Source organism: Acomys minous (assembly GCF_964271855.1).
Source record: "Acomys minous genome assembly, chromosome: 3".
Taxonomy (NCBI): domain Eukaryota; kingdom Metazoa; phylum Chordata; class Mammalia; order Rodentia; family Muridae; genus Acomys; species Acomys minous.
Genome location: NC_140485.1, coordinates 144859233 through 144881881, shown reverse-complemented (window position 1 = coordinate 144881881; position 22649 = coordinate 144859233). Strand labels below are relative to the sequence as shown.

At 50.1% G+C, this 22649-nt stretch overlaps 1 protein-coding gene and 1 long non-coding RNA gene across 2 annotated transcripts; one reads left to right on the top strand and one right to left on the bottom strand.

The window, feature by feature from the left end:
• Positions 1-4335: 4335 nt before the first annotated feature.
• On the bottom strand, positions 4336-11337 carry LOC311593291. The gene is made up of 2 exons (XR_014777651.1): positions 11030-11337; positions 4336-4662 (listed from the first exon to the last, which is right to left on the bottom strand). It is a non-coding gene; the product is annotated as an uncharacterized lncRNA (long non-coding RNA).
• A 56-nt stretch (positions 11338-11393) lies between these two features.
• On the top strand, positions 11394-20363 carry DLL1 (delta like canonical Notch ligand 1). Its single transcript, XM_084774521.1, has 11 exons — positions 11394-12328; positions 12555-12848; positions 13561-13621; positions 13850-14107; positions 15933-15993; positions 16766-16896; positions 17018-17187; positions 17305-17521; positions 18557-19355; positions 19471-19588; positions 19687-20363. Exons 1-11 carry the CDS (start codon positions 12275-12277, stop codon positions 19690-19692), a joined length of 2169 nt encoding a protein of 722 aa, XP_084630647.1. The 5' UTR covers positions 11394-12274; the 3' UTR covers positions 19693-20363.
• The last annotated feature ends 2286 nt before the right edge of the window (positions 20364-22649 follow it).

Here is a 22649-nt window from a genome sequence, read left to right as displayed (position 1 = left end):
CAGGGTGCAACCATGGGTGCCATGATACCCAAACCAAGGAGATAAAATGCTCAAAGAAGGGGTGTTCACGAGAGGCCGGGGGGGATCAGGGTGGGCCTGCGCAGGAAGAGGGGTGTTCACGAGAGGCGGGGGGATCAGGGTGGGCCTGCGCAGGAAGAGGGGTGTTCACGAGAGGCGGGGGGAGGGGGGGAATCAGGGTGGAGCTGCGCAGACCAAAGTCCCATGCAGCTGCCAATCTGACAGTCCGCATGTGCCACACAGAGCTTCCCAAACCATTCATCTCCCAAAATCACACAGCCAAGGCAACAAAAATAAAGTTATTAGGAAAAAAAAAATAAAAAGCAAGGAAGAGAAAACATGTTATTATGCAAAACTGTACCTGCCATCGCAGAGGTTACATTTATGAAAAAGAGACATAAAGGGGATACTCAGAATATGGGGAATCTTTTTATTTGATTGGTTCTTTGTTTTGTTTTGGTTTTGAGACAAGGTTTCTCTGTGTAGCTCTGGCTATCCTGGAACTCACTCTGTAGACCAGGTTGGACTCTAACTCATAGATCCACCTGCCTCTGACCCCCAAGTATTGGGATTAAAAGTGTGAAGCACCTCTGCCCAGCAAAGGGAATCTTGAAAATTAAAATGATAAATTAATTTAAGAATAATAAGCAAATTGATATATAGACAAATTAACAAATGATAATTAAGGTGACATATCTAAGATGATGGCACATAAAGAGACTGAGAAAACAATATAAGACAATTAGATTAGAATATGTGGCCTGGCTTCCAAAAATATGAATTATTGGAAAGAGAATTTTTTCCAACAAAGAGAATAAAACACCAATGGAATAATTAAAAAAAAGAAAAAGCTCATCTCTAGAAGACATGTTTTCATGTGGAAATGGCAGCCAGTGCTCAAAAAAGCAAACCTCCAAAGATCTACATTCATCAAGCTCCCCTCACAAAACTTCAAACACCAGAAACAAATGATTTTGAGTTGCTGGGTACAGTGGCACAGCCTTTAATCCTAGACCATGGAGGCAGAGATAGCGGAATCTTTTTGAGTTCAAGCCAGCCTGAGTTACATAGTGAGAACTCAGTCTAAAACAACAACAACAAAACAAAAACAACATCAACGACAACAACATCAATGACAACAATAAACCCAAAAACAAAATTTCTGGAAGAAGAAACAAAAAGCTCCGATTTAAGAGACTGGAGGCTACACTGACATGGGAACTCTCCATGAGATTCTAGGACGTTGGATACAGCGTTTAAGGAACATTAGCCTTAAAAGTCTAAAGAAAATAATGCCTATATATTGAATCAGCCGGAAACAAAACGAATCAGGCAGAGGAATAGCTAATGAAGTCCTCAGGACACGCAGTACATTAGAACACTGAAGGGGTCTTCAGAATTTGGTAGTAATAGCGATAGGCATTAGGCAATAGGCAAATAAACCTATAGCGATAAAACCAATAGGCAAATAAACCAGGCATGAATTGAATGCAATAAAGACAAAACAACAAAACCCCCTCCATAGCCACATTCAATGTGAATTCTAATTACATGGTTGTAAAGTAAACACTAACTAGGAATGTAACAGGAAAGAATGTATAACCACTGTTGTATGTATAATATGGGAGTAAATCCTAAAGGTGCCTAAGAGACGAAACTAAGAGCAGGTGTTGGGGGCGGAGCTGTATGGTGGGGGCGGGGTTGTATGTGTGGGCGGGGCTGTACGGTGTGGGCGGGGTTATATGGTGTGACCAAAGGCTACTTTTGTTACAAATCTAGAAATGCTTGAATTTTTAATCTGTTATCTGATAAAAGAAAACTCTAAACCTTATAAAAAAAAACATTCCAACTGGGCACTATGGTGAATGCCATCTATCCCAGCACTCAGGAAGTGGAGACAGGCAAATTTCTGAGTTCAAGACCAGCCTGGTCTGCAGAGCAAGTTCCAGAATAGCTGGGGGTATACAGAGAAACCCTGTCTTGAAAAACAAACAAAAACCCCACAAAATATACCATATACTACAGTGGAGGAAGAGCCAGTGGCAGAGGACTTCAAAGGCTCTTTCCTGGGAGACCAGAAGAAAACTGTACATAGAAATTGGTAGCCACCAAAACTACATGACAAGAAACTTTTGGTAAAAACACTAAGCTTTGACTGCAGGACATAGAGGTATTAGGGTTAGGTGTACCTGAAAGCTTCTCTCCAGGCTGGCTGACTTTCACAGAGTCAGAGGTTGCTGTGGGGGAAAGGACTTTAATGTTTCTACCCAGCAGCAGACACTGTGTGCTGCAGTAGCAGGCTGCCAAGACAAGGTGTGCTTACTGGTACAGTAGCGGCACCAATGTTACGTGCTAACCAACCACTTTCTGGTTGGGTTTGAAGCCTGCTCCACGGGAGGAACATTTCTGTTTGTTTGTCTCGTGTTATAACCTCAGCCACAAGCCAATGCCTGGGGAGGACGTAAGCCTTGGATACTACATGCCATTGTTACTGTGCTGAATGACCCTGCTGTCAAATTGTGGTCTAAATACTTATGCGCAGTCCCTTAGGTGTGGCTGCTCTCAGCTTCTCTTTGCAATGGGCAACAGTCAATGCAGAGATGTGTAAGTGCTCAAAGTGCTGAGAACAAGGGACTAAATGGGACATCAGTATTAGCCCTACAATCACTAAGATTCGGGAGGAAGAAGAGGCAGAAAGAATATAAGAGCCAGGAGAGGGGGGGGGAGGGGGAAGGGGAGGGTAGGGTGAGAAGGGGGGATGGGAAGGAAGGGGGAGGGATATGAAGTGCTGTCACCTGCACATGACATGGCTGTCACAACCATGCACTCAAAATAGTGGTGTTTACCTACACAAGACCTATACAAGATCAAGCAAGCCACAATTCTGGCGCATGGCGTAGACAACACTGACGATCTGTTGGCCTTGCATAGTTGCTGGGGAATGGAAAAGCATTCTCTTGTGAGGATGTGGGGTCGTCCACTTAAGCATGGAGAACCTACCAGTGGTCACAGCCTCAAAAAAGGTAACCACGGGCTGGAGAGATGGCTCAGAGGTTAAGAGCATCGTCTGTTCCACCAAAGGTCCTGAGTTCAATTCCCAGCAACCACATGGTGGCTGGTAACTCTCTATAATGAGATCTGGTTCCCTCTTCTGGCCTGTACGTGTACATGCAGGCAAAATAGTGTATATATAATGAATACATCTTTAAAAAAAAAAAAAGATAACCATTACAATGAATGAAGAAAATCTTCTACAAAGACAGAGAAAAAAAATGTTGAACTAATGTCTTTGAATGTGTCAACCATATGGGCCCAACATTTTATTTGGTAAAGTTCATCTGAAAACAGGAAAGAAGAAAATCACAGCCATGCAAACATGATGCCCATTGTTACTTGAGTGTCTCACAGTAGGTAAAAGGTATCATCTAGGAAGAAAATGTCCCTCATTCTCTGGTAGTCTCCGCTGTATGAGAAATTTCTCAGGACACAGGAGCTCACCAAGCACAGTGCAGATGGAAGACTCCTCCTCCCTCCTAATGGAATAAAACAAAATCTTCATGTATTAAATATGAAACTAGGAATTTCTGTTACCTGTATCCAAAGTATCTGTTTCGGCTTCCACCTTTGAAGACATAATTCCAACAGGACCTTTTCTCCCACTTTAAACAGCCACAAAGCCTGACAAATAGGAATTTACCGTAGTCAGACATCAAGAAATGAATGAGGTAAGGCCCACGGCTACCCCAATAGCTGCCTACAGAAGATTAATGAACCAAAGTTTGGCTTTCTGCAATGAGGAGAGGAGACACAGATGACCTCTGCTAACAATGACAGATTATATTGCCATAGACCTCACCTACAGTGAAGAGATTAAAGAACATTTAACAACAAAAACATTATTTTTTGTGTGTATAAATGTTTTGCTTGCATGCATGTGCACTGTGTCTGTGACCGTTATCAGCAGAGGCCAGAAGAGGGAGTCAGATTCCTCCAAACAGGAGTTAAGGGCAGTTGTGAGCTGCCCTGTGAGTACTAGGAATCTAATCCTAATCCTCTGAAATTGCAGCAAATGCTTTTAACGGTTGAATTATCTCTCTGGCCTCAACTTTTAAAAACAGTTTTAGACAAATTTCTTGAGCCATGTAACTGACCAAAGGAAACAGAAAAGCTCAGTGACGGTAAGTGTATTAAAGAAACTGAGCAGAAACAACAACAACAACCAAACACTGATGGCTTCCCTGGCAAATTCTGCCATACTTTTAAAGATGTGTGCTAACTGTGCACAAGCTCTTTCAGGAAGTGGAAAAGCAAGAAAGCTGTTTGGAACTTGTTTTATAGTTGTTATAGAAGCAGACAGTATGGAGTCTCAGATGGACTCCAAGCAGAGAGTGAACAGCTTTGCACTTCCTGCTGGGCATGGGGCTCCATCTTTCCCTGAGGAATGAGGGGTCGCCAGTGAACAAGTGATGAGTCCTTAGGGCCTTCATAACTGGAAAGCAGTGATATTTCCTGTCTCGACTTGTTAGTGGGAGCAGGAGCATCGGGAACAGCTCCAGTCATGGCGGACACAGGTTGACGTTGTGTGATCATAACCATCTCTGGGTTCCGACTGGCCAGCAGCTCCCACACCTAGTTCTCATCTTCCTAAAAGAAGGAAAAAAGAAAAAAGAAAAAGAAAATATCATACTTTGAAAACAAATACTGATGGTGACCCAGTGTTGTCATTCTATGTCTTGATGGAAGTGATGGGATGGAGAAATGAAAAAGAAGACAGAAAACTTAAACACCACATTAGAAAAATGTGTTTTACATGTTGAGATCAAGAAATGTGCTGACTGAGGTGAAAAAGTATGGCTTGTGCCCTTTCTCTCCTCTCTAGTACTTAGACTGCTTTTTGGGTCCCTTTCTCCCCAGCAGATTTACTGGAGTAGAGCTTTGCAAATCTGGTTTCCTAGCAGCAGTACACAGCCAGCCAAAGGCCCATTCACAAGACAATGGGCAGAAAGGAAAGAAAGGGTTTGGCTTGTTTAAACTGCTTCTGTCTTCATCCACAGCCTCACGTCCCTTGTGCATTGTGACAGCCACAATGGCACTAAAGGACTCATTGTGGCCCAAAACAAATCAAAATGGAAGAAGGGGTGCAAACATAAAAGAGTTCTGCAACAAAAATTGCTTTGAAAAAAAAAAAAAAGGACATCTGAGATTTATGCTACCTTTGGGGTGTAAAGCCTGTTGACCAGCGCTTAGAATAACCACTAGAGTTTAATAAACACACAGAGAGACATGGGGACTCAGTGTATATTTTTTAAGGTGCTCACACAGAGGCAGGGTGAGTGTGCTAAGTTACTTTGGAAGCCGCTTAATAATTATTGTTCTGTGTTTGCACAACATTTGGGGAGCCACACTCCACACTTAGTATTCATTTTTTCCTTCTGATAAAACATACCATAGCCACACTCATGCGGCAAGCAAGTTCTCAGCACCGTGCCCTGCGCTCACCCGCTGCCCGGAACCAACATTAGAAGTTGCGGTGGCCGGCCCGGTACAGAGGGCAACAGGTGGAAAGTTGAATTACTTCACACGTTTTTTTTCAGGAGAGGGGGTGGGCAGGAGGGAAGGCTTTTGGGAGCCGATTTAAGGATTAGATCAGATGTTATTGCTAGTGAAAAATTAAACAGCCCGGTGCTCTGGGGAGCACAGATTAATATATTTAGTGACTCTCTGCACACAAAAGCCGCTCATTGTGCCACGTCTGAATGCCTGTGAATAGGACAGAGCATATGCGGCCTGTCACTGCAGGTGCCCACATCTGTTCTCCAGGGCAGATGCTCACAGAAAAGGGAGGTGGGGGGAGGCCAGGGAAGGCTCGAGCACTGAAAGCGTCCATGATCCCTAGGTTTGTCTAGGGCTCCTTGGGAGTGGCCTTTGGGTGCTGCTGAGTCCAACAGGGAATCCGGGGGGGGGGGGGAGGGGGCTAGGCCGTGAACCACACGTGCGCACACAGCAAGCCTAGCCCATCACCAGTTAAGCCTGAGAGCGCCACGCTTTTGAGGTTATTGTTTCAGAGACTCTCCATAAACCTAATCTTTAAACTCTCCCGCCCAAGGCCAGAGCCTGGGAAATTAGACAAGCGAGGGGCGGGGGTGGGGGTGGGGGGAGGAGCAGGGGGGGGAGAGGGATAACGGGGTGGGGACGACGGGAAGACGGCTCGTCACTCTGACGTCGGTCGCACAGCCAGCTAGCTGGTCCCCGTCGATTCCAGGTGAGGCGAGCGGTGGCCGGGACCCAGCTACGTGGAACGGCCACGACTGCCTCGAGGCCCCGTGACTCAAGTCACTAGGTCCTCAAGTTGCACATCCACAGGCCCAAGGATGACCTCCTCTCCTGGGGCACAAGCCTCACCCGCCACCGGCGGTCTCCAGCCCCGCCACCGTCTGGAAGCCCCCAGGGGCGCCAACTCTAGTGGAGAGTCACACACCTACACGCAAGCTAGAAGCAGCCTCTCCCCTGTTACAGCCTTCTTCCCACAAACCCCTGACCCCATCCATCGCCACCCATTCCGGACCAAGGGCCGTGGAAAGTTCCGAGCGAGGTGCGTGCGTGACTCTCTTCGGCTGGCCGCGAGCAGCTGCTAGGGTAATCTTATCCTGGGACAAAGGCCCGCCCGCCCGGGCTGCAGCCGCAGGTAAACACTCGCTTTGTCATGGAAATCAGCGCAGGACAGCCCGGAGCAGACAACCCACGATTCCGGGGGAAAGGAGAGGAATAGGGGGAGGGGCCGCGGGTGGGGCGATCTGTCATCTGCGCGGCAGCCGCCAGCTGAGCCACGCGCCTCCCCTTTTCTCATGTAAATCAGCACATGCCTTTGCAACTTTCTGCAGCCGGCTTCCCAAGACCCACGCACCCTAGGGTGAGGTGTCCTCGGAACGCATACAATGGCTTTAAGTTTCCTGTCTTTACCCAAACGGAAAAAACAAAACAAAAAACAAACAAAAACCCCACCAAGGTGAGTAAGAGGACGCGACAGCCGGTTCCGTAAAAAAAAAAAAAAAAAAAAAGGGGCCTGTGATCTTAGGCATGGTGGAGTTAGGACCCTGGTCCACTCTGGGTTCCCGAGGAGCCATCCCGAGGCTTTTGGGTCCACTGCCCTTTTTGAGTGTGCTGGCAAGAGAGCGTAGAAGAAGCTAGGGTTACCGGGCCCACATGGTGCCGGTCAATCTGAAGCTGGAAGTCTCTAGTCTAAGTGGAAGCCAAATGCTAACTGTAATCAAGTGTGCACATGTCTGTACAAACATTAAAGTGTGTATCCCTGGCACCACAGAGAGACTTTTAAAAAGGTGCCCTGCCTCAGACTAAAGGCTGTCATAATCATAGCCGCCAGGTGGGCCACAGGTACCTGCCGGCTTTCCATCCCACTGCAAGGAGTCCTGCCCCCCACCCTAACATTTTAACTGCTTTTGATTCTAAAACTGGCGGAGGAAAATGGACAGAAGGGCTGTTGGACAAGATGTGGCACTAGTACTAATTAATACGCAGGCTCCTCCTCCTCCTCTTCCCTCCTCCTCCTCCTCCTGTCCTCCTCCTCCCTCCTCCTCCTCTCAAGCAGGCTGGCATGTTTGATCAACACCAGATTTGCTGCTTGGAAGTTTCAGTTTTGTGGTTCTGAACAAGGATCCTAATTCTTAGGAATGAGAGAACCCTCTGTTGTGTATACAGTGTTCTGTTGGTCTGAGAAAACACAAACCCCACTCAAGTCTCCAGATTTGTTTACATAGAAAACTGAACCTGTGCTGGCCTAGTCTGAACACTGGGAGTTGTCCGTGGATAAGGCCCTCTCTGGCAGCAGGCTCTACCCATATGTTGAAAACTGACCCTTTCAGGCATGTGCATGTGATGGGTCCGCATTACTGGCATGTGACCTGTGCTGAGGATGGGCACATTTAATTCAATAAGATTGTGCCTGGGAGGTTTTTTTGTTTTGTTTTGTTTTGTTTTGTTTTAATTACCACACAGATCGGTAAAATACAGCAAAGAATCAGGAGCAGACAGAACTCCAGATGCGTTTGCTGTGGCCTTAGTTCTGACTGTTACACAACCTGAGTCTGCCCTTCCCACCCACTGCAATTGTTCAGACTGGGGGTTGGGGTAGAAAAAAACCACACACACAACACTACCACCAGACAACAAATGCTTCCTTCGAGCCCTGTATCTGATGTATCCGGTGTCTTGCAGTCCTAATGAGCCACACTTTGTACAGTAAATTTGCTGAAACATCAAAAAGCATTTAAAAGAAAGTTTCCTTTTTTCTTCGAATGGTCAAGGTGAGGATTTATGGTGTGTGGGGAGGGGAAATCTGTTGGCTAGGCCAACACTCAGGCAAATCTATTTAACATACTCTGGCTTAAGCTCCCTCTTGCATTTGGGGGGTTCTGAGCGCTTAGCTGTGGGAGTATAGAGACATGCAGTTAGGGGAGTGAAAAAACGCCATTTGGTTCAGAGCAGATGGCTGGCTAGGGGGCTGATGGCGTCTAAAGGCGAGTCATGGCCCTCCAGCTCGAATCCCTGAGGGCTCCCCTTGTCTTCCCAATCAATGAAAATTAAAGTGCAAAGAAAGGATGAATAGCCGGACCCCGAGTCTCTCCTTTGTTCCTCTCAGCTACTGGTACGCAGGAGTTAAACTACAACAGGCTCCTATAGAAACACTGAAGTTAAACAGTCTCCCCGTTAGCTCTGTGTTTGAAAGAGACTGGCATAGGAACCAACTTAGGGGTGGACCACTGAGGATGGGAAAAGGGTGGAGGAGGAGGAGGAGGAGGAGGAAGAGCAGAAGGAGGAGGGGGGAGCTTTCTGCTTGATTTCCCCAGTACAGAATGGTGTGGCATAAATGGAGTTGGAAAAGAATGACTGCTTTGGGCAGGATTCTGACGGATTTTTACGATGCCTTTCAGTACTGCTTTGCCACTGTAATCGAGAAATCTGTGCCATGTCAATTTAACAAATACTTGATACTAAGAGGGGTCTGCTAAAGATTTGGGACAAGTCGTCCCCCTCAGGGTCTAAGCCCTTGCGCGTGGGACTTTTCATTTCCAGTTTTCTAAACAGGCATTCAAAGGACCCTGGGTCTCCACTTCCATTTTCTAATTAAAAGGTTCCCAATATTTCATTTCTTCTTGGACTCTTGACGGCGCAGAAGAGTCTGCATTCGGCTTTGTTTTCTTTCGTCTTTGAATCTGCTGGGCTGCAGGAACCCTCTCACCTGAGTCCCACCCCTGCCTCCACAGGGAGCAGCTTCTGAGCTCTGAGAAGCAGGGAGCAACTTTCAGAGGAAATATTAGCTTAATAGAAGAGGGACCCTAACACTAGGTGGCAAGATTAAGTTAAGATTCAGCTAGGCTGGCCTTGTGGTGATGTAACAAGTCCCTACACAGCTCCCAAAGGGTAGGGACTCTGTTTTTGCCTCTACCATGGTTGGGTGTGTGTGTGCCATAGGGGTGTCAGTATCTTTTGAAGCCTCCATTTGTTCTATAATAAACAGTTGGTGTTTTTTTTTTAAAGTGGGGTTCTACCCTTTCTCACCTCAGCCTTGAGCATTGTACACAAGGGTTTTGGTTAACTCTTTGATCATCTGTGGGTTGACAATGACAACTTGAGGGAGAGATTCCTGTTGATTCTGAAACTTTGAAAGTGTTTTTGGGAGACAGGATAGCAGGAGACAGGCTGGGTCATGAGAAAAGGAGCTGTAATTCCAGTTGCCAGATGGCCCAACACAGATGATTCTGCCAAGAAACTGCTTAGATTCCTGTTCCCCGTGCTTTCCCGGGCATGAGAAGATTTCTCTCCCTTTTTGTGCCTGATATACATCTTGATTCAGATACTGGACTAAATGATAAAGATACTTTGCTGGGACAGGGCTCATCCTCACCAGCCGGACGGCAACACCTACAGCGTTCCTGTCAGGCATACTATAGCTCCGTCAACACTAGCTCCTGCAGCCACACCTTGGGATTCTAAGGATGCTGCCTAGGTGTTGGGAGTGGAGGAAGGAGGACCCTCCAGAGACAGGAATGTGCAACTCACTGGTGCCCAACACAAAGCTAGGTGCTAAGTCAGAGCCTTATACTTCCATTTACTTTTCTCTGCAGCTTGTATGCAGGGGAGCAGTTTAGATAATTCATTGTGATACGTGTGTCCTGGGCCCTCCCAATAAACTCATTTCCCTTTAAAAAATGAAAACAAAAGTTCTAGTGTCTGATGGATGTGTAAAAACCTAATAAGGTGACGGTTGTGCAAAGGTTGTGTGTTGGGGGTGGGGGTGGGGGGAGTCTTTAGAACATGTGCCGGACATTGTCGCAGAGGCCGCGGCGTGCGCGGAGGGGAGCTCTTTCTCTCCGCATTGTGCAGAGAGCAGGTGCTGTCTGCATTACCATACAGCTGAGCGCACAAAGAGCCACGGATTCAGCCTCGCACAATAACAGACTGCCTTAATGACAGCCACGCGAACGACACACACCAAACTCACTTTTTACCAAGCAGAGGGAGGCCTGAGGGGAAATAGCCGGGAGAGTGGGACCGGACACCAGTGAAGGTGGTGGTGGTCGAAAATCTCCCGGGAGAGGGTGTGTACACCGTGGAGGGTGGTAAGCTTAAGCTTTGGCTGTCCTGGCTCAGAGAATACACTGCCCGGACCCGATTTCCCCATTTTCAGTGATCGTGGACAACACGGAGACACCAGGGCTCCTGAACACCGCGGTCTCTGGGGGCGCCCGGCCGGGATCGCGAGCACACCAAGCGCCCTCCGAGGCTCAACCGCCACCCTCCGCAGGAGGTATAAGCGTGCCTAACCTCCCCAAACTTCCCAAAAACTGCCGCGGTGCTCTTGCCACCCTCTGCCCACCTCTTCAAGGGTCCCTTTCCTACCGGGTCCCCGCCTCCCCACCCCCCGCCGGGAGACTCCTCCTTTGAAAGAGCCTGCCAGGGAGGAGGGGCAGCAGCAGGGACGCGGGCCTCTAACCTCTCTCCTCCGTTCCTCAGTCCCCAGGACCGAACAAGCGAGGAGAGCCTAGGCGGCCAGTGTTGGAGACCCGAGAGTCCCGAGGCCGCGTCCTGCGCGCCAGTCTAGCGGTGGCCGCCGGGGAGAGGCGCAGGCCGCCTAGCGTGCCTGGGGTCTTCGGGCCTGTGGTGGTGGGCGACGCGGCCTCGGCTCTAGTTCCAGGAGCAGAGCGGTTGTCTCTGCGAACATTTTGCAGGAATGTAAATGAGCGGGTTTTGCGCTGGGGGAGGGAGGCGAAGGGGCGAGGGCGGAGGCAGAGAGGACTAGGGGGCGGGGAGGTGGGGGGCGGGGAGGAGGGTTGCACATTTTACAGCTCACTGACCATTTGGCGATCCATTGAGAGGAGGGTTTGGAAAAGTGGCTCCTTTGTGACAGCTCTCGCCAGATTGGGGGGGCTGCTCATTTGCATCTCATTAGTTATGCGAGCGGCCGGCGAGATTTAAGGGTGGCAGGCGCCAGCCCCGGCCAGATCCTCCGGCGTGCACCCGCGGTTACCCTGTCTGACCGAGGCAGGTCACGGGAGAGCACCGGTGCGGCACGGAGCCTCCCACGCTTCGGCCTCCGGTCCTGGGTGTGTGTTCTCGCATGGCATTGGCTGAGTTCTTGAGGAAGACGCAAGGCTTTGCGGTAGCGCAAAAGATACCGGTCTAGAACACTCTGGGAGCGGCAGCGGCCGCCGAGTGACGCCCGGTCGGGAAACCAGGGCGTGCGCCTCAGTCTTCGCCACCACCGCCGTCCGTTCCCACCGCGCCCCTCGGGGCCCCGGATTATCGCCTCACCGGTGGGATTTCCAGACCGCCGCTCTCTAATAGGCCTCCGAAGGAAGCCACTGCAAGCTCTCTTGGGAATTAAGCTGAACATCTGGACTCTCTCCCCTCTGTGTCTTCTCTCCTTTCTCCTCTCTCCCTCCGAGGAGAAGCTTAAAACAAAACCAGAAAGCAGGCGACCCTCACCTACTCGTGGACTGAAAGCCAGAAGAGGAAATCGAAAGTTGCCCTTTTCTCAGTGCCTCGCAGAGCTCTGTCAGGAACATATCAGAAGCACCAAACCCTCCTCAAGCAACTGGCCCTGGTTATCACACCTGGAGCTGATAGGCGCCTTTCTGCTGGTGCTCCTCGGGTCACATAGACTTTCCTGGCATTCCTGGGTCTTTGAAGAAGAAAAGAAAGAGGATACTCCAGGAGAGCAAGGGCGTCCAGCGGTACCATGGGCCGTCGGAGCGCGCTAGCCCTAGCCGTGGTCTCGGCCCTGCTGTGCCAGGTAGGGGGCCGGGCGGGGCTGCTGCGCGGTGGAGGGAGGGGAGTCGGACGAGCGGATCGGCTGTCCATCCCCAAGTGACTCCCGCAGCTACGACCCCGAGAGTTGCCCGGCAGCGGGAGGCTCCGGACGGGCGCTGCGGTGCGCTCGGCCTCTGCGTCCTAGCGAGGGCCCGCGCACCCCGGGCCCCTCCGCCTCTGGTGCGTCCTCACGCCCCTTCCCTGCGCAGGTCTGGAGCTCTGGCGTATTTGAGCTGAAGCTGCAGGAGTTCGTCAACAAGAAGGGGCTGCTGGGGAACCGCAACTGCTGCCGCGGGGGCTCGGGTCCGCCGTGCGCCTGCAGGACCTTCTTCCGTGTGTGTCTCAAGCACTACCAGACCAGCGTGTCCCCGGAGCCACCCTGCACCTACGGCAGCGCGGTCACCCCAGTGTTGGGTGTCGACTCCTTCAGTCTGCCTGATGGCGCAGGAATCGACCCCGCCTTCAGCAACCCCATCCGTTTCCCCCTCGGCTTCACCTGGCCAGTGAGTGGGCACCTGCGCGTAACCGGCTGGGCCTGGAGTGGGGGGAGGGTGGCAGGAGAGTGGCTGGCAGTAGGACGGGCTACTGATAAATTGGGGAGTCCCTCAAAGACAGGCCCGTAGTCTTGACTTCTTACCGGGAATTGACCAACAGTCTCTGGAGGTTGAGGAGGGGGTGTGGAACATGACAGGCTTTTGCAAGCCGGGGCATTTCTCACACACCTCGTACTTATCTCGAGGGTCGACTACTCCTCCCCACCCCCAAAGTTGGGAGAGCTCCTGTTCCCTAGCTCCTAGGCCTCTGATTATGTCACTACCAGAGCAGCGACTGCTCTCCACCCTCGAGGTCCCATACGCAGAAAACTAAAGGCAGCTGTCCTCTCTCCCACCACCCCACTTTGTTGGCCCCAGCACTGGCTCCCGTTTAGAAAACACGATTTCCTGTATTAACATATTTTTAAAAACCACACACTTGGGGGGAAAAACGTTCCTTAAAATTCTTCTGTTTTCTTAAGGAAAGCGATAGGAGTTGGTTTTCACTGGCACAGCAACACAGAGTGAGCCTCTGTACTTGTTTGCTTTTAATACCTCAACACCTCCACCTCCACCTCCTCCTCCTCCTCCTCCGTGAGCTCCTCCCCACTTCTCCTCCCCCTTCTCCCCCTCCCCCTCCCCCACATTTCTGGCTTATAAGCACCCTTTCCCTCTTTCCTAGGGTACCTTCTCTCTTATCATCGAAGCCCTCCACACAGATTCTCCTGACGACCTTGCAACAGGTAAGACTCCGAACCCACGGACTCTGCACACTCCTTGTTGACAGGCATTTTACTCTATCCATCACGTCCAGCCCCCTGATCCCTTCATCCTGAACCTGGAGTTGTTCAGAGAAGACTGGGTTCTTGGCTTCAAGTCCGTGTGGACGGCATCCACACCACACCACACCACTCCCTTGCTTTCAAGCTGCTTGGCATGATCAAAACCAACACGAGCATCTTCTCTCTCAGAAAACCCAGAAAGGCTCATCAGCCGCCTGACCACGCAGAGGCACCTGACTGTGGGAGAGGAGTGGTCCCAGGACCTTCACAGTAGTGGCCGCACAGACCTCCGCTACTCTTACCGTTTTGTGTGTGACGAACACTACTATGGAGAAGGTTGCTCTGTGTTCTGCCGACCTCGAGATGATGCGTTTGGCCACTTCACCTGTGGGGAGAGAGGGGAGAAAGTGTGCGACCCTGGCTGGAAAGGCCAGTACTGCACTGACCGTAAGTCCTCCGGAGGGTGACTCTTAAGGGTCCATTTGTGGGGAAAGACACAGGATTTAGCAACAGGGGATGGTAGAGAAGGCCCAGTGGGGAAACTGAGGCCTAAAGAGTAGTGTTTTACTAAGGTCTTATAGTAGTGGCAGAATTAGGCTCAGTTCAGGAGTTTTTTGTTTTGTTTTGTTTTAACAAGGAAGACCTTGTACCCACTGTAGGAAGCTGCTTTTCTTTGCAGGGAGGAGTTCAGAGACAGGGCCAGGGGTCAGGAAGTGAGGCTGTGCTCTCCCTAGGGCCTTTGTATTAGAAAGGGAAGGGAGGAAGGAAGGGAGGGACAGACAGGGGATGTGGAGGGCTCATTTTCCAAGTTCTCCTTGCTGCAACAATGTCTCATTGGGAAGCCCTCCGTTTCCTCCACAGAGTTAGGGTGCCTGAACTGCCTACAGAGTACCTGGGTCCCACAGAGTCCCCATGATGTGTGCCCTGGCCTATAGGGAAGTCTTTAATCCTTGGGGGCTGTGGAAGGCCAGCAGCAGGTGTGCTAAGGCAGATGCCAGGGGTGCATGGCTGAAGGGCACCTCATCTGTGCCTTGCAGTACCCTGTCTGTGAAGAAATACAGTAACCAATGTCCTGTAACCCTGCTACAAACCAGGGTGTGGGGGATGGATCAGGACCACAGGGAGGACTCTTGGTCTGGGCCTGCTTCATAGGCACCTCAGAGGACCTCTGTCTGGCTTGCTGAGGCCTCATCTGTCCAACCTGTAGGAATGGCATTTCCTTCCAAAGTCTGGACTTGGTGAACTTTTGTTCTCCTGCTCTGGAACAGTTGACCATTGGCCTCTGTGAGGCCCAGGAGCTCTGTCGGTGGCTGGGGAAGTGTGCGGAGGAGCTTTTTGCTTTAGTTTTCAACTGAGGATGAAGGGGGTCCACACTTCAGTGGGAGCCTGAATGTCATTGTTGCCTGGTTTCCTACATCCTTAAGGACCCTGCAGCTCCTTTGATGCCCCGCCTCGGCCAAGAGCTGCCTGTTTTCTTAAGGACTGGAGTTGCTGAGCATTAATGAGTTTCATAACCGGGGAAGTGAGCCAGCTCAAAGCCTCAGCCTGTGGCCAACCTCCCCCACCCCCATCCCCAAATCCCTCCAGGCACCTCTGGCCTCCCACTGTAGCTTTCCTCTCTCAGGCCCATAGTTTCTAGGGTAGCCAGAAGTCTAAAGTTTTCTTCTTATTCTCCCTTCCACCCCTGCTTACACGTGCCACAGATTAGATCGCTCTGAGGATTGCCTGCTCCCATTGGTAGAAGGGTATGTGCACACACGCGCTTGTGAGTGAGTGCACACACACACACACACACACACCACACACACACACACACACACACACATGCTAGGGCTGGGGGTGGGGTGGGGGCAGCATTGTTGTGCCGGGGCAGCTGCGGGAGGGAAGGCACAATGGAGCAGCTGTCCTGCCCTCCGCGCTGCACACCAGCTGTCCACTCTTATCTGCACACACACTTTCTGGGATATTAAGAGGTGGGGCTTTGTGCATAGAATTGGGAAGTGGGGGAGGAGAAGGCAGAAGAAGACTTCTGACCCTCTTTTAGAAGAAAAGGGGACAAGGGGTAGGAGTGGGGGCTTCTCAGAACCCTTTTGTCCTGGGAGCACTCTGTTAAGAATGCTCATCCCAGGCCTGAATTGAAGTCCAAAGCCACCAGCCAGGGTGGGCCAGGCTCTGCAACCTGGGACTCACGGCTAATGTTGCCTCAGTCCACCTGGTGATGCCGGGGAGTCTCTGGGGTGGGGCTCCAACCTCTGCTTTTGTTTGCTTGCAGCGATCTGTCTGCCGGGGTGTGATGATCAACATGGGTACTGTGACAAGCCAGGGGGATGCAAGTAAGTTTGCAAAGTTGTTTTTGCCCCCCTTTCCCCCTCCTCCCCACTATGAGACTGTCTATGTAGCCCAGAGGTCTTTCTATGTAACCTGGGATGGCCTTGAATTCATAATCCTTCTCCCCAGGCTCCTCAGAGCCACCATGCCTGCCTCACCTTTTCTTCTTGCTCTTTTTTTTTTCATATATAGTATGGAAACCACTGGGGGGGGGGGAGGTCAGTTGAGTGGGAGCTGTTACTCTAATAAAAGCCTGAAAATGTATAAGCATAGGTTCCCGTTCACTTTAGCTCATAACTAACGAGAAAATACTCAGGCCCCACTTAAAAATGTTTGAATGAAAAATGAGATTTCACATTCATAATCCATGTGTATGTTAGAAGCAACCGGGGTAGGCCTGTGCCCTTTATCAAAGACTCTGAGAGGAGATGGCTCAAAGGTTTTGCCCTTTTTAAAAAATAAAAAGATTTATTTATTTATTATACATATACACCTGCAGGCCAGAAGGCGGCACCAGATCTCATTATAGATGGTTCTAAGCCACCATGTGGTTGCTGGGAATTGAACTCAGGACCTCTGGAGGAGCAGGCAATGCTCTTAACCGATGAGCCTGGTTTTATCCTTTTAACTGGCCCAATGTCTTGCCTAGTTTGAGGACGGGTAGCTTTACTGATGCTGCTGGATCTTATTTATTTATTATTTATTTATTTATTTTGGTGTGAGAGGACACCGTTGTGAATCTAGAAGGTGGCGTGATTGTGTTTTGCTTTTTCCAAGGTGTAGAGTTGGCTGGCAGGGCCGCTACTGTGATGAATGCATCCGATACCCAGGCTGTCTTCACGGTACCTGCCAGCAACCTTGGCAGTGTAACTGCCAGGAAGGCTGGGGAGGCCTTTTCTGCAACCAGGGTAAGCCCCTCCCTCTGTGAGTACCAGATCCCCTCAAAGCAGACCAGTGTCTATTGGAAAAATATTCGTCTTGTATTTGACCTTGGGCTTCCTGCCCCCTCTCCTGTCTCCACCCCGACAGACCTGAACTACTGCACCCACCATAAGCCGTGCAGGAATGGAGCCACCTGCACCAACACGGGCCAGGGGAGCTACACTTGCTCCTGTAGACCTGGGTACACAGGAGCCAACTGTGAGCTGGAGATGGATGAGTGTGCTCCCAGCCCCTGCAGGAACGGAGGGAGCTGCACGGTGAGACTGGGGCTCTGTGCTGTGCTGTTCTATCTGAAGTTAGGATCCTTGGTTTTAAGTAAAGGGTGCAGGTTCCTGGAATAGCTCAAGAGAGCCTTGCATGGTCTCCTTCTGCAGGACCTTGAGGATGGCTACTCTTGTACCTGTCCTCCGGGCTTCTACGGCAAGATCTGTGAGCTGAGCGCCATGACGTGCGCTGACGGCCCCTGCTTCAATGGAGGACGCTGTTCAGACAACCCCGAGGGAGGCTACACCTGCCATTGCCCTGTGGGCTTCTCTGGCTTCAACTGTGAGAAGAAGATGGATCTCTGCAGCTCTTCGCCCTGTTTTAATGGTGAGGGACGGTTGGGACGTCTGGGGCCTGGCTCCAAAAGCAAGTGCATTCTCATTAGAGGAGCCTATTGCTTTGTGAGTCATCTTGAGTTTGTGGACTTCCCAAGTCACCTCCATGAGGATTCAGGAGGGTTAGCCTCACAGTCATAAAGCCAGGAATGTCTTGGGCAGCAGGCCACAGCTTGCTCAGGGTCCACGGCTCTGCAGGCTCCACTCTGACAGAGGAAGCACAGCCACCATGTTTTTGGAAGGACGTCTAGCTCCAGATAGCAGTTAGGGTACCGAGGGTGAAGGGTGAGGAGGCATTTGTGCACCATGAACCTCTTGCTAGGGAAAGAGAGGTCAGGATACCCAAAATAGTCTTAGGGGGGGAGCCGGGCCTAATCGTTGCCTTTCCCTCCTCCTCCTCTCTCTCTCCTCCCCCCTTTCTCACTCCCTTCGTTCCTGCCTGACGTCTTTCCTTTCTGATTGTTTCCAGTCCTGTTTTCCCTCACTACAGTATGCCGTCATGGAACACTGATACCCTCTCTAGCTTTAACTTCTCCACCAGTTGCCTGGATCTAATATTGTGTCATCCCTTGTCTGGTGGGTGTGAGGTAAACGCAGCGATCAGGCAAAGATGCTTTTACACAAGGCTGTCAGAACAGTGAGCTGTGGCATCTGGATGTGGTGTCCAGAGGCAGGGGTACGGCAAATCAAGTTCATGGCCGTCCTGGAAAACCTAGCAAGACCCTGTCTGAGGCAGAAATGTGGGGATATAGAAGTTGCCTGACATACGCAAAAAAGTAAAAGCTCTTATTGTTTCAGTTGTGTGGGTCTCCATGGAGCCTGCTCCATAGCCTGGTATTTGAGATTCTAGGCTACGTGGTACAAAACTAAGCTGTCATTGTACCTGTGGTATGGTGTGTGTGTGTGTGTGTGTGTGTGTGTGTGTGTGTGTGTGTGTGTATTATGGACTTATAGATGCTATGTCAGGGCGACTGGTGAGCAAACCTCTGTGTGCCCATATATGACTATGCCTGTCCTGTTGTTCCAGGTGCCAAGTGTGTAGACTTGGGCAACTCCTACCTGTGCCAATGCCAGGCTGGCTTCTCTGGGAGGTACTGCGAGGACAACGTGGATGACTGTGCCTCCTCCCCATGTGCAAACGGGGGCACCTGCAGGGATAGTGTGAACGACTTCTCCTGTACCTGCCCACCTGGTTACACAGGCAGGAACTGCAGTGCCCCTGTCAGTAGGTGTGAGCACGCACCCTGCCACAATGGGGCTACCTGCCACCAGAGGGGCCAGCGGTACGTGTGTGAGTGCGCCCAGGGCTATGGTGGCCCCAACTGCCAGTTCCTGCTCCCCGAGTCTCCGCAGGGCCCCATGGTGGTGGACCTCAGCGAGAGGCATATGGAGACCCAGGGCGGGCCCTTCCCCTGGGTGGCCGTGTGTGCCGGGGTGGTGCTTGTCCTCATGTCACTGCTGGGCTGTGCCGCTGTGGTGGTCTGCGTCCGGCTGAAGCTACAGAAACACCAGCTTCCACCCGACCCTTGTGGTGGGGAGACAGAGACCATGAACAACCTAGCGAATTGCCAGCGTGAGAAGGATGTTTCTGTTAGCATCATCGGGGCTACCCAGATCAAAAACACCAACAAGAAGGCGGACTTTCATGGGGACCATGGTGCTGACAAGGGCAGCTTTAAGGCCCGATACCCTGCTGTGGACTATAACCTTGTTCGAGACCTCAAGGGAGATGAAGCTACCATCAGGGATGCGCACAGCAAGCACGATACCAAGTGCCAGTCACCGGGCTCCGCAGCAGAAGAGAAGAGCGCCTCAACACTCAGGGGGTGTGTGCTGTGAGCTGGGCAAGGAGGGCAGGAAGGCCAGTTGATGACCTGGAGGTGTCCTTGTTCAGTCACCTTCCTGTGCGTTTACTCTGGCTCTCTCTACTTTTCCTTTCAGTGGGGAGGTCCCTGACAGAAAAAGGCCTGAGTCTGTCTACTCTACTTCAAAGGACACCAAGTACCAGTCGGTGTACGTTCTGTCTGCAGAAAAGGATGAGTGCGTCATAGCAACCGAGGTCAGTGTGCAGTGTTCTTGTCACAGACATGGGTAATGTGGAGAGGGTCTGTTTCCATCTGAAGTTAACTCCTTGTCCTGTCTCCTGGACCCTTCTAGGTGTAAAGTGGATGTGATGTGGCAAAAAAGAAAAATTCCCATTTCTCTTAAATAAAATTCCAAGGATATAGCCCCAACGAATGCTGCTGAGAGAGGAAAGGGAGCCCCCAGGGACTGCTGCTGAGAAACAGGTTCAGGCGGAGCTGGTTCTCTCGGAGTTAGCAGAGGCACGGGACACTGCCAGGCGGGCTTTGGCTGCCGCTGCACTGCCTGCTGGATGCCCCCATTGCACTATGGACAGTTGCTTTGAAGAGTATATATTTAAGTGGACGAGTGACTTGATAGATTTAGGGGACACTGGCGACATGCCTCTCTTGGATTACTATGAGCCAGTCTTTCCTTGAACTAGAAACACAACTGCCTTTATTGTCCTTTTTGATACTGAAATGTGTTTTTTTTTCTAGATGGAAAAAAAACCGTGTGTTATTTTTTGGATTTGTAAAAATATTTTTCATGATATCTGTAAAGCTTGAGTATTTTGTGATGTTCTTTTTTTTTATAATTTAAATTTTGGTAAATATGTACAAAGGCACTTCGGGTCTATGTGACTATATTTTTTGTATATAAATGTATTTATGAAATATTGTGCAAATGTTATTTGAGTTTTTTTTACTGTTTTGTTAATGAAGAAATTCATTTAAAAAATATTTTTCCAAAATAAATATAATGAACTACAACCTCAGGTGTAGTGTTTAGTCACTGCCTTCTCACATGTCCGTTTCATGAGACTATGAGGAGAGAGGCAAGGTCAGCGTCTTTCTCAAGGAAGGCCTCGTCCTGGTTTCAGTGGAGGATGGAGGGCATTTCTTCCGCTTTCTCTGGAATTCCTGACTGATTGGCCATCACTAGTTGTCTCCAGTGCAGTGGCACTTGAACTCCTGATGACTTCTCCTAGGCTTTATACCCTTAAAGACTTGGAACAAAATCACTTTTATATTACCACAGCCAAAGTGTTCTGTCTCAGAACAACGCTTATTCCCTTATTAGTGAGTTTACTTCTAGTTTATTGGAAAAGCTAGTTGCTGGCTAAGTCAAGCACAGTCCACGGTGGGAAAGAAAACAGCGGTGAACATGCCCTTTTTTGAGCACCTACTGTGTGCCAGGCCCTCATTACGTCACCCAGGAGGCAGGCATTACGCTTTCCTCAGCTGAGGGAAATGGAGCTTGTGGGTGAAGTTACTGGCTCTGGGTTCATAAGCAGCCTTGTTGACATTAAGATCCAGGCAAATACGATCTGGGAATTTAAGACCTACCTTCGCGTGAACCGCCGCTTCCTAAGAAGCTGCAGAGACCTCAGACCGTAAGTCCACACTAGGGAAAAGGGGGCCTTACTCCTGTGTACCATGAGGGCAGGTGACCGGAGGAGGTCTCCTCCTATCTGACAGGAGCAGAGAAGTTCGCATCTCCGTCTTTGTATCAAGGCCCGGTGGGGTTGATGCTGAGGGACTGTCCCTGCTAAGAAGGCTCAGTCTGCAGAACCCTGCATCATGAGCATGACAGGCACTGTCCTCACTGAGGACCACCTTGGCTGTTAGTTTACAACGATGCCTAACGGGACGGTCTCTAGCCAAGTACCACTGTGGTCCAGTCGCCTACCCTACCACATCCTCAGCCTCTCTCTTGCTTACTTAGGGGCTCTTTGCATCTGGGGATCTGGGGAGGAGTACCAAGACCATGGCAGCCTTACTTTTCCTTCTGTAAGTGGCCAGCAAGTGTGGTGATGGGTATGTTTATTGTACCACTTTCAGGAATATGTCACATGTTAGGGTTCCTGTGAAGCTCAGTCTATTGAAGTGTTTAAACGGAACATCTCTTTCATCTTCCCAACCTTCTTGTAAACTGAAGGATAATTCATCTTTCATCTAGGGAAAGCAAGTGACCTGCTTAAGAAGGAAGAAGGTGGCTTAAAATGGTCTGGCCGTAAGTCCAGCACCCTACTAGAAGCTAAAATGTCTGCATTCAGGTGGTTTCGCCCAGGATGAATTAATGCCACTCGCAGTGGGAAATTCAAGCACATCAGTTGAAAACAGCCATATAAAAGCATAGACATGAGTGGGCCAGTGGTGACTCACTGCACCAAACAGCGCCCAGCCATGTTTAGCCTCTGGTCATGCCTGCCAAGGCCTGCTCTGTGTTTCTCTCCAAGTATGCCATAAGGAACGAGGAAGGAAGGAACAATGAATGCACTTAAAATGATGGTGTAAAAATAGAAGATCCTTTTTAATGGGAATAATACTTGAGCTGGGTATCAGTATTTTTCAAGTTCTGAGGAGCGCCGGAGTATGGCTGCCTGCCAGCATAGTAGGAAAGAGATGTGCCAATGCGGATCTAGTGGTCAGAGCAGGAGGCTCCATCTCCCACCCCTGAATTCCTCCTGTCAAAAACCATGGCCAGGTATCTCTGGATTTCAGTAAGATCTCAGGTTGGGAGGGAGGGGAGACACATATATTTGTTTACAGATTTTTCTTTCTTCTTTTGTTTGGACTTAACTTTGTGCTTCTGGAAATGTATGAATGCCAGGAAAACTTTATCACTGAAACCAACCCCTGAGTGGTTTGAATTTTAGCCTTCTCCATGTGGACTGGGTACTTGACAGTGAAGGCGCAAGTGCCTGCACCTTGGCTCATTGGGAGCTTCATAGACTCCTGGGTGGTTGTAACTGTGGAGACAGTTGTGGCCCATCTATCTTGATATCCCAGAGGAGGCAAGGGGGGCCAAGTGGGGATAGCCTCTTGGCCTGGAGCTGTTTTACACTGTCTTGTGGTTTGAGGACTTTCTTCTTTGAAGATTTACTGTAGGTTTCCCATAATTTACCTTTCTTCCGCATCCCTGCTTCTGCTTAGTGGGGGAAAAGCAGCCACTTCTTTGTTAATTTTGTGTGTTTTATGAAGTTCAAAGTAATGGCAGCCACCAAAATACAGGTGTGCTGACATTGCAAATACTTCTTTAAGGGCTCACTCAGA